This window comes from Macaca mulatta, chromosome 14 (assembly GCF_049350105.2).
Source record: "Macaca mulatta isolate MMU2019108-1 chromosome 14, T2T-MMU8v2.0, whole genome shotgun sequence".
NCBI lineage: Eukaryota > Metazoa > Chordata > Mammalia > Primates > Cercopithecidae > Macaca > Macaca mulatta.
In genome coordinates, this window is record NC_133419.1 from 7,061,730 (window position 1) to 7,073,423 (window position 11,694).

At 50.3% G+C, this 11,694-nt stretch overlaps 1 protein-coding gene across 1 annotated transcript; it reads right to left on the reverse strand.

Annotated features, from left to right (window-relative positions):
- Positions 1–47: 47 nt before the first annotated feature.
- On the reverse strand, positions 48–7,015 carry LOC144334570 (uncharacterized). Its single transcript, XM_077964876.1, has 4 exons — positions 6,964–7,015; positions 6,666–6,849; positions 3,200–3,263; positions 48–1,495 (listed from the first exon to the last, which is right to left on the reverse strand). Exons 1-4 carry the CDS (start codon positions 7,013–7,015, stop codon positions 1,328–1,330), a joined length of 468 nt encoding a protein of 155 aa, XP_077821002.1. The 3' UTR covers positions 48–1,327.
- Positions 7,016–11,694: the final 4,679 nt, after the last annotated feature.

Genomic DNA, 11,694 nt, shown 5'->3' on the forward strand with positions numbered 1-11,694 from the left:
ATTATTATCTTCTTTTTTTTTTTTTTTTTTTTGAGACAGGGTCTCACTTTGTCACCCAGGCTGATTTTTAAATATTTTTGTAGAGATGGGAATCTCACTATGTTGTCCAGGCTAGTCTTGAATCCTGGCCTTAAGCGGTCCTCCCACCTTGGCCTCCCAAAGTGCTGGGATTACAGGCATGAGCCACCACACTCAGTCCCAGATTTTTTTTTTTTTTTTTTTTTTTTAAGAAAAGACTGGCCAGGCGCAGTGGCTCATGCCTTTAATCCCAGCACTTTGGGAGGCCAGGGCAGGCAGATCACAAGGTCAAGAGATCGAGACCATCCTGGCCAACATGGTGAAACCCCATCTCCACTAAAAATACAAACATTAGCTGGGCATGGGGTTGCACGCCTGTAGTCCCAGCTACTTGGGAGGCTGATGCAGGAGAATCGCTTGAACCCAGAAGGTGGAGGATGCAGTGAGCCAAGGTCGTACCACTACACTCCAGCCTGGTGACAGAGTGAGACTCAGTCTCAACAAAAAAAGGAAAAGAAAAGATTGTGGTTATGCAGGATGATGTCCTTATTATGAGGAGATACAGACCAAAATATTTAGGGGTAAAGTGTCATAATGCCCGCAACTTATTTTCAGTTGGTCCAGGATAAAAAGAGAGAGAAAAGAAAGAAACATGGCAATAACAACTGGCGAATCCAGGTGTAGGTTACATAGCTGTTCACTGTACTATTCTTTCAACTTCTCTGCACTGAAATTTTTCAAAATAAAAAGTGCTCAAAAAATATTTTTAAATGGAGAGATGAATGGTGGAAGGAACCCTCCCAGATAGAAAGATAAGCATGAGCAAAGGTGAAGAGGCAGAAAAAGTGTTTTTGAGAAACAGTTGGTAGTCTAGTGTGATGACAGTGAACAGTACATACTAAGATGTTCTGGGAGAGAAAGCCAGAAACGTAGGCTGGCATCAGATTGATAAAAGCCTTCAGCAAAAGAATAGAGAGTCTGGGCCGGGTGCAGTGGTTCACGCCTGTAATCCCAGCACTTTGGGAGGCCGAGGCGGGCGGATCACAAGGTCAGGAGTTTGAGACTAGCCTGGCCAACATGGTGAAACCCTATTTCTACTAAAAGTACAAAAATTAGCCAGGCACAGTGGCATGCGCCTGTAATCCTAGCTACTTGGGAGGCTGAGACAGGAGAATCACTTGAACCCGGGAGATAGAAGTTGCAGTGAGCTGAAATCACGCCACTGCACTCCAGCCTGGATGACAGAGCAAGAATCTGTCTCAAAAAAAAAAAAAAAGTAGTTCAAGTCTTCTTTCCCTAACCTCCTCTCTTATCTGAGTCCTTTTTCCTTTTGAAGAGGAGAAGAATCAGAGGTATCTGCACAGAAGCACAAGTCCTGCAGCATGCAGGCCAAGATGGGCACCCGTAGGAAGCTCAAGTGCAGATAGGCCAGGCAAGCATATGTGCCACTGGGGTCAACAGCTGCTGCTTGCACTACCTAGAGGGAGGAGAGGAGGGAAAGAGGGAAGAGAGAAATGAACAGGGCTGAGGTGGAGGGTGAGGGTGAAGCTGCAGCAGGATGGTGGGGTGGGCAAGTGGGGACCACCTGCGGATCGTGCTGCATATAGGCCTTGCTCCACACAGCGCCACCCACCACAGGGATATTCGGGAGTAGGGGCCGGGGGGATCTCTGCTTATCAGCTCAGGCATCCCATTAACCCCAGAATGATTCCACTGGTTGCCTCCAAACCACATACTCTAGGCCCCATGGCACTCAGCCTCCCTCCCAATTTCCCATTTCTGTGTTGAAAATAAGAGCTTCAGGTTGGCAGGAGTGAGGACATTCTGAGAAGGCAGAGTTCAGCCTGGCATAGGAACATTTGGGATGATCAGATCTCAGACGGCGGATAGAGCTGGATGAGGCATCTAGCTGAGCCACCAGGGAGGGTGGAGGGTGTGAAAAAGGTCTCTCGGGGGCCATCAGAGGATGGGAGTCCGTCCGCCAAACCAAGAGAGGAGCTGCACAGCAGTGTGCGCTGCCTGGGGAGACAGGCTGCTGCTGTTCTGGGCAAAGCAGGCCAGCTCCAAGCCTTCTCAGGCCATATGAAGATAAATTATGTAGGATGCATATAACCAGCTCCCTCTCCCCAGGGGCATCCTCCTTTACCCAAACGTGTCTCCCACCTCCACCTCCATGGCTCCGGCTTGAGTTATGCCAGCAGGTGGGACCCTTCTTTAGCCTTTAGCCTGAGCCTTTACCTTCCCTGCCACACTCACCTTCCACCTTTACCTCTATGGCTCATTGAGCTGCTCTGCCAGGGGTGCCAATGAGATGGGGTCGCATAGGGTGTAGCATTACTATCCAGGCCAATCCCATCAGGCAAACTTTTGCTAACTTCCTTCCCCACCCAGCAGGGGAACAGTTTTCCTATTCCTGGTTCTCTAACCCAGATACAGAATCCCCTAAAGTCTCACAGCTACCCAGGGTGCCTACCTGGGAGAGGGTGCACCTGGCAGAGTCAAGGGGAAGAGCACAAGCTCTCTGATGGGACCTGCTGCCCTGAGAACAAGTCAGCATGTACTGAGGGCATGAGAGCGAGAAACTCAGATCAAACGTGTCCAATGACACAGAGAAGCTGTGCTGGGATAGGACACTGAGGAAAATGGGCAGGAAATTCTAGCTGAAATGGGAAAAAAGGAGAGTCTTGGTCTAGTTTCAGGTTAACCTAGGACCGTGTTCTCACTAGCAGACAGATGGCACCCTGTCAGTGATTATGGAGGCGGTGGAAAGATCACTGCTCTCAGTGGTATCATTTAGTTCTTTGACCTACAACCTAAGAAATCAGATCCCTCACGTGGAAAAGTGAAAGTCACAATACAAGACCTTACAGCTGTTGAGATTAAATGAGATCACATGTAAGTGCCAGTGCTTAGTAAATTGCATAGGACCATAACGCCCTTGAAGTAGGCAGACAGAGGCCTCCATGGCAGGCTCTGGGCTGTCATAACCTCTTATCAAGTACCAGGCCTGGAGCTACTCAGGCTTCACATGGCACTTAGCTATAAGGAAATCCTGATACACCCTGCAGGCCCTTACCTGTGGCCCGTGGAGCGGGAGTAAAGTGGGAAAGAAGGATGAAAAGGAAGAACCATTCTCTGGAGAGGGAGCACAGGTTGCCAGAAGGATGGTATAAAGGCTCACCTTGAGTTGCATCTCCAGGAGAAGGAGTATTTGTGGTCCCCAGATGTCCTCCAACATCCCATATCTAGGGACAAAAAAGACAGTCAGTTGTGCTCTATCCCCTGTCTGGTTGCATCTGCTTAATCTCTCCCCAGCTTCCTTTTTCTGAGGATGACTCCACCTTCTGAGCAACAGAAGATTCCAGTGGGAATCTAGACCTTGGATGAATTAAACAGGACTTGGGGGAGGATTTGCCCTGTCCTCAGGCCATTCTCCTTTTAATCTTTTCTACTTTTGCTATCCCAGCTCCTGAGGTCGTTCTCCCCTCCACAGGCCATTAAACACCTGTCTCGAAGGGGTCTCCTTCAAGGTTAGCTCCTAGTGCAGGTTCAGCCCTGGCCAGAACTGGAAAAGGGCAGGGCCCTGGGAGTCAGCCTGAAGATGGTGTGCTGAAGCCAGCTTCCTTCCTGTGCGGCAGCGGCAGGTCTTGGCAATCTGCTGGCATGGTGGACACAGTTTCCCACTACCAACTGGGTCACAGATGGGAGAGAAATCTCCCTAGGAAGGAGTGGGCCATAGAAAAAGAAAACCCAAGAATGGACACAAGAGTCAAGGGAGTGTCCGTCACTGGTCTGAGGACTGCTGCATGGTCCTATGCTTCTGTTTCCTTCCCTCATGGTTCTTCACCTTGGTTCCAGGGAAACAGGCTCACAAACCCCTTATCCACTGATGAGACCTTGTTCCCTGGGCTCTCAGCTGGTACTGCACTAAAGATGCCAACAATATGGCCCTTGCCCCATAATCATCTGCCGATTCGCCTCTTTCCCCTAGAAGAATGGCTCTGAGACAGCATGTGAGTCTAATCAAAGAGCTTCAGGGTAATATAGAGACCACAGCTCCATTCCTCTCCACACGAAACTCGTAGCCCCTACTCATTCGCTAATATTTACCATGGCAGCCATGTGCCAATCAGGGGAGGAAAACACTGACCAAAATCTACTCCCTGCCTCCCAGAAGCTCACCATTTAATCAGGGCTACAGACAGCTCTCCTTCATGTATCTCAAAGTTATGGAATGGGTGCCCGGAATATCTTTTGCCTACTTCTTGGCATATCTACATTGTTTACATGCTTTAGGAGTTTCAAATGCTGTCTTTTTTATTCTCTCATTATACAGTGTGACTCGGCAGCGATGTCTCCTGCCTCTGAATCTTCAGAGCAGTAACCTGGGCCTCTCTATGACACATCACTTTCTACTTGAATTTTATGTTTTTAATGCATAATTGATCTTCTCTACTAGACTGTATTTCCTGAGAGCAGAGAAAGTGTCTTTTACATCTTCATATCCCTCAGAGCACCCTGCACAGTTCCATGTACACAGTAGGTGCTCAAAAAATATTCATGGAAAGCCAAGTACGGTGGCTCACACCTGTAATCCCAGCATTTTTTTTTTTTTTTTTTTTTTTTTGAGACGGAGTCTCACTCCGTCGCCCAGGCTGGAGTGCAGTGGAGCGATCTCAGCTCATTGCAAGCTCCGCCTCCTGGGTTCACGCCATTCTCGTGCCTCAGCCTCCCGAGTAGCTGGGACTACAGGCGCCCACCACCACACCCGGCTAGTTTTTTTTTGTATTTTTTAGTAGAGACAAGAGGTTTCACCGTGTTAGCCAGGATGGCCTTGATCTCCTGACCTCGTGATCCGCCCGTCTCAGCCTCCCAAAGTGCTGGGATTACAGGCTTGAGCCACCGTGCCCGGCCAATCCCAGCATTTTGGGAGGCTGAGGTGGGCAGATCACCTGAGGTCAGGAGTTCAAGACCAGCCTGGTCAACATGGTGAAACCCCACCTCTCCTAAAAATACAAAAATTAGCCAGGCATGGTGGTGTGTGCCTGTAATTTCAGCTACTTGAGAAGCTGAGGCAGAAGAATCGCTTGAACCCAGGAGGCAGAGGGTGCAGTGAGCCGAGATCACACCACTGCCCTCCAGCCTGGAAGATAAAGTGAGACAAGATGTTTGTTGGACGAATGAAGGCTTGTTTGTGAAATTATTGGATGTTCCCAGATTTTTAAAATATATACTTTTTTCATTAATTTAAAACTCCTTGTTACAATTTTCTCAATTAACACAAAGCTTGAACTCAATGCAAGCAGCATAGAATTCTTATGCATTCCTTACAACCATGAAAGTAACCAGTCTTATGTAAATACATAATTCTATATTCAGCTGCTTTTGCATCATAACATGTAAGTACTCATATCCTCTATGAACCTTAAGTGTCTACCCTGCTATGTGGCATTAAGCCTGCATCCTCCCTAAATGCTGTGTGGTAACGCTATAATTCAGCCTACAGCTGAATGGAGGCAATACACTGGCCTTGAGCATCCAACCTTGGGTAAAAAGACTCAGGTTTCCCCATCAAAATCAGCCTACAAAACCATCCTGCCTAGCCAGGTGTGGTGGCTCACGCCTGTAATCCCAACACTTTGGGAGGCCGAGGTGGGCAGATCTCTTGAGGCCAGGAGTTTGAGACCAGGAGTTTGAGACCAGCCTGGCCAACATGGGGAGAAACCCCATCTCTACCAAAAAATACAAAAATTATCCGGGAGTAATGGCACACGCCTGTAGTCCCAGTTACTCAGGAGGCTGAGGCACGATAATCGCTTGAACCCAGGAGGAGGAGGGTGGGGTGAGCAGAGATCACACCACTGCACTCCAGCCTGGGTGACAGTGAGACACTGTCTCAAAACAAACAAACGAACAAAAAACAAAAAACAAAAAACCGTCCTTCCTAGGAGAATGAACTTGCCCAGAAATAAAGTGAATTCAAAAATTAAGAAAAGGTCTTATGGTGGCTAGGGACTGTTGTAGAAATTGTCAGAAACGATAGCTGGGACCTGGGATAGCACTTCCTCTATGCAGTCCCTGGGCTAAAAACTTACATGTGTCATCTCATTTAATCCTCAAAAACCGGAGGTAGTATTAACATTATCCCCAATCTTGCAAATGAAGCAGCTGAGTCTCAAGAGATGTAATAAGTTTGTCCAAAGTCACAAACCCAAGTTTCTCTGACTCTAGATCCCAAGCTGAGAGTCTTGCTCAGATCATCCCAGGTTCCTTTCTTTCTTCTTGCACTTGGGGTGCAATAAGGGGCAATGGAGCCAGCAGTGTGTAACATACTGCACCGTCGGAAGAGACGTTAGGGATCATCCGTTTCAGCCTCCTTATTTTACAGAAGAAGGAACTCGTAGGTCACACAGAGCCAGGGACGGCTCTGCAACGGAATCGCAATGGGCACTAGAATTCCAGTCCAAGCCTCATTTTACAGAGCGGGGGAACCGAAGCCCACAGGGCCTGGGGGCCTCCCGGGTTCCGAATCCACCAGCGGCTGAGCCAGATCCAGCCCCGGGCGCACTCACCGCCCTGTCTGATTCTACCTCCGCGTTCACCTGAGCCGCGAACCCTCCCCGTGGGCTGCCAGCTCCCGGGAGTACCTGTCGGCCGCGCAAAGGCCCTCGGCTCGCGGTGACAAGACGCCGGCGCGGGCGAGAGGGCCTTCGCGGGCCACAGCCGGACCCCGGCATCGCGGACCCTGGTCGCCTCGCCAGCCCCTTTCCTCAGAACGGCAAGGCCTCAGGAGCGTGTGCACGCCGGGACGCCCCAGATTATTTGGAAGCGCTGGTCCCGGAGGCAAGGCCGGCTTGGTCTCCTCTCCTCAATCCCCCTACGCCGCCCCCTGGACCTTCTGCAGACCGGGTCCCAGCCCCAGAGTACCTCAGGAAAAAACCACACCGCGCCTCGCTGAGTCAAGCGGCCGGGACTCTAGAAGGGGCGAGGTTCCCATGGCAACGAGGGAAACTATTTGCGCCTGCGCAGAGGCGCTAGGCACGCTGGGAAATGTGGTTTCCGGGTTGTCCCTGGAAGCTAAAGGAACGGACACAAGGTGGCGCGCGAACGTTGCGGTCGATGTGGCTAACCCGGGTCCCCAGCTCCCGGGCGCTGCGGGCACAGGAGAGGCCGCGAAGGTCTGAAAGGCAGTTTCTCTGAGGCGTTTGGGATGCGGAGTGAAGAGAAGGCAGAGTCTCTTCCGCGTGGTTGATTTTGCCGTTTGAAAACTTGGCCTAACGAGGGACCGCCCTGTCCGGGGCGAGGGCGACCGATTCCGAGGCCCCGCCCCAGCCTGGGCTGAGCGGGGCGCGGCGGAGGGAGGACGCTCTGACGGTGGGAGCTGGATCCGGAGGGAAGCGCGCCGCGGTCGTGCTGCAAGGGTTCCAGGTCTGGTCTGGGCGACGCCTCGCGCTGCTGAGGCTCCTGTGCGGGGTGGGAGTTGAAAGCTGGCTCCGGGAGCAGCCGTCATCCTGATCCTCCCACCCGCGAGCTCCGAGCACTTATAGATCCAGGTCCCGCCTTGGGCGGAACTGTGCAGTCAGTTGACTGCCCAGGAGCCACCTTCCCCACTGCCGAGTTAGGCTCTTGGAATCAGAATCTAGAAACCCAGGATCTGATTCCGGCTCTGTTAGACTAAGTAGTTACTTCTCTGAGCCTCAGTTTACTCATTTCTGGAAAACGATGGTATTGGGCCGGGTGCGGCGGCTCACGCCTGTAATCCCAGCACTTTGGGAGACCGAAGGGGGTGGAGCAGCGGAGGTCAGGAGTTCGAGATCAGCCTGGCCAACATGGTGAGACCCCCGTCCTCTACTAAAAATACAAAAATTAGCCGGCGTCGTGGCACATGCCTGTGATCCCAGCTACTCAGGAGGGTGAGACATGAGAATCACTTGAACCTAGGAGGCAGGCGGAAGTTGCAGTGAGCCAAGATCGTGCCGCTGCACTCCAGTCTGGGTCACAGAGTGGGACTCTGTCTCAAAAAAGTAATTAATTAATTAATTGCTTAAAAACGGTGGTAATCATAATGCCTGCCCTTTCTCCCTCTGGGAGTGTTGCAAGATGATGACATTGATGTGTAGGCTGGGTAGTCCGTTAAGGACACAGGCATTGCCATTCACTATAAATTGGTGCACTTTCTTGGAAAGAAAGCCTTTGCTTCAAGAATTCTAGAAGTTTTATCCTACAGATTTAGTGATCATGTGTGCATGAAAAAGTATATACAGGCCGGGCGCGGTGGCTCACGCCTGTAATCCCAGCACAGGCTGAGGCAGGTGAATCACGAGGTCAGGAGTTCAAGACCAATCTGGCCAACACAGTGAAACCCCGTCTCTACTGAAAATACAAAAAATTAGCTGGATGTGGTGACGGGCGCTTGTAATCCCAGTTACTTAGGAGGCTGAGGCAGGAGAATCGCTTGAACCCGGGAGACGGAGGTTGCAGTGAGCCAAGATGGCGCCACTGCACTCCAGCCCAGGCGACAGAGTGAGACTCTGTCTCAAAAAAAAAAAAAGTATATACAGGGGTGCTTTTTTTTTTTTTTTTTTCTCCTGAGACAGAGTCTCGCTCTGTCACCCAGGTTGGAGTACAGTGGGGTGATCTCGGCTCACTGCAACCTCTGCCTCCCAGGCTCAAGACATCCCACCTCAGCCTCCTGAGTAGCTGGGACTACAGGGCCACCATGCCTGGCTACATTTTGATACATTTTAACAATACATGCTATCTAGACATTGCCAGAATTTAGCCTCTACCTCCCTTCCAGAAGAGGAATCCTTGGCACCTATCTGGGTGGTATGCCTAAAGGCCACAAGATGTGGGGTACAGGGAAGCTAGTTCTGATTCCTGATCCATTCTGCTGAGCAAACACTGGGGGCTACCCCTCATTCTGTGGCCAACTAGGAGTCCTACCCAGGCTGCCCTTTCAGTATTCCTAACCTAGGGCTGCAGATGGGTGGGTGGTGGTGAGAGTGTCAGGGGAAGCCAAGGCCAGGCCCTGCCCTCCTGCAGCCTGTGCATCTCAGAAGGCAGGTCTGATCAGGAACTCAGAGCTGTGGGGCTCACTAGCTGTGGGATCCACTAGAATCCAAGAGGATTCTAAGAAGTCAGAAGTCAGCAATCAGGGAAATGAAGACTGGAGGGGAAACTGCATCAAAAATACAGACAAGAGGGCACCAAGTGTGGTGGCTCATGCCTGTAATCCCAGCACTTTGGGAGGCTGAGGCAGGCGGATTGCTTGAGCCCAGGAGTTCGAGACCAGCCTGGGCAATATAGTGAAACCCCATCTCTACAAAACAAAACAAAACCTACAAAAATTAAGAATCCTATGGGTTGGGTGCAGTGGCTCACGCCTGTAATTCCAGTACTTTGGGGAGGCTAACTAAGGTGGTTGGATCACCTGAGGTCAGGAGTTCGAGACCAGCCTGGCCAATATGGCAAAATGCTGTCTCTACTAAAAATACAAAATTAGCTGCGCATCGTGGCGCGCGCTTATAATCCCAGCTCTTTGGAAGCCTGAGGCAGGAGAATTGCTTGAACCTGGGAGACAGAGGTCGCAATGAGCCAAGATTGCACCATTGCACTCAGCTTGGAAGACAGAGCGAGACTCTGTCTCCAAAAAAAAAAAGGAACCCTGTGTATACACAAAGCTCACACAAATTGCTAAAGGGGCAAAAAATAATAAAGAAGGATATAAAATGAAAAGTAAATCTCGCTCCTACTCTGTCCTCCAGTCCTTCACGTCTACTCAGGCAATGATTTGTTACCAGCTGCCTTTTGAGGCACTCCAGGTACCCCATGCTTATGTAATCAAATATATTGGTATCGGTATATTTTTAAATACAGACAACAGCATGTTAACATACTATTCTATACTTTGAAAATTTCTTCATATCACCGAGTTCTACATCGGTACCGTGGTGTTATACATACATTGGTTTTCGTCCAGGGCTCCTGGCTCATCATCCTCATAGCCCTTCTTCAGTCTTTTGTTCTAATGTTGAGTGTGTCAGGCCTCAGGAGCAGGCCACAGGAAACAACCTCTTGACATTCTGCCCTCCTTTCCCCTGCCCCAAGGCAGGGCTCTACTGTTCCCCCCCACTTTCAGAAAGACCTTCCTCCTCACCCTATACCCTGGTGTAAGGAATGCTGTTGTCATGAAGCTTCCATTAAAAACCCAAGAGGACTGGCTTCTTGGAGCTCTGGGTAGCTGACCATGTGCAGGTTCCTTGACGGTGGGGCACCTAGGGAGGGCGCGCACACTCCACACCCTCCCCCATGCCTCACCCTACACATCTCTTCATCTTTATCCTTTGTAGTATCCTTTATTATAAGCCACTAAACATAAGTGTTTCTTTGAGTTCTGTGAGCTGCTCCAGCAAATTAATCAAACCCAAAGAGGGGATCGTGGGAACCCCAACTTGAAGCTGGTCAGGCAGAAGTTCTGGAGGCCTGGACTTTTGACTACGGTTTGAGGGAAGGGAGATGCAGTCTTGGGGGCTGAGCCCTCAACCTGTGGGATCTGACACTGTCTCCCGGTAGACAGAGTTGGAATGGAATTGGAGGCCACCCAGCTGGTCTGTTGCTTGGTGTGTGGGGAGAGACACCCACACTTTTTTTTTTTTTGAGATGGAGTCTTACTCTTGTCACACAGGCTAGAGTGCAATGGCGCAATCTTGGCTCACTGCAACCTCCACCTTCTGGGTTGAAGCAATTCTCCTGCCTCAGCCTCCTGAGTAGCTGTGATTACAGGTGCCCACCACCATGCCTGGCTAATTTTTTTGGTATTTTTAGTAGAGTCGGGGTTTCACCATGCTGGCCAGGCTGGTCTCGAACTCCTGACCTCAGGTGATCCACCTGCTTCAGCCTCCTGAGTAGCTAGGATTACAGGTGTGAGCCACTGCTCCTGGCCCACCCAATACCTTTGGTCACCAGTCTTATGTGTTGGTAACTGTGATGGTGTGAGGGCAGAGGAAACACCATTGGAGTTTTGCCCACAAATGGTACATGAGAGATTTGCCTCATTTAAAAAATAATGGCCAGGCGCGGTGGCTCAAGCCTGTAATCCCAGCACTTTGGGAGGCCGAGACGGGCGGATCACGAGGTCAGGAGATCGAGACCATCCTGGCTAACACGGTGAAACCCCGTCTCTACTAAAAAATACAAAAAACTAGCCGGGCGAGGTGGCGGGCGCCTGTAGTCCCAACTACTCGGGAGGCTGAGGCAGGAGAATGGCGTAAACCCAGGAAGCAGAGCTTGCAGTGAGCTGAGATCCGGCCACTGCACTCCAGCCTGGGCGACAGAGCGAGACTCCGTCTCAAAAACAACAACAACAAAAAAAACACATGTTCTATTTGATGGAATCCATCAGTTAAGTGGTCATTTATTGATGAATAGTGACCCGGTCTCAAAAATAAAATTAAATAATAAATAAAATAAAATGCATCAAAATGTAGAGGGGTACTTAGGGATTTCCAGGTCTAATCCCATTGTTTTACAGAAAGAAACAGAGACTCAAAGCAAAGTAATTCATAAGTGGTGAAGCTGGGGCTAAATCTGAGTCTCCTGCCACTGGGCACTTCAGGGTTAGAGCAGTGCTGGGAGTCCCACCAGGGCCCGGGTGAGAGATTCATTCTTAAAACT

Excerpts from the sequence above, each read along its gene's own strand:
- LOC144334570 (XM_077964876.1), bottom strand. The coding sequence starts at position 7,015 with ATGGGAACCTCGCCCCTTCTAGAGTCCCGGCCGCTTGACTCAGCGAGG. Across the intron at positions 6,850-6,963 it reads GCTTGACTCAGCGAGGCGCG|CGCTTCCAAATAATCTGGGG; the intron begins GTGTGGTTTTTT and ends CTCCGGGACCAG. Across the intron at positions 3,264-6,665 it reads GGCCTTTGCGCGGCCGACAG|ATATGGGATGTTGGAGGACA; the intron begins GTACTCCCGGGA and ends TTTTGTCCCTAG.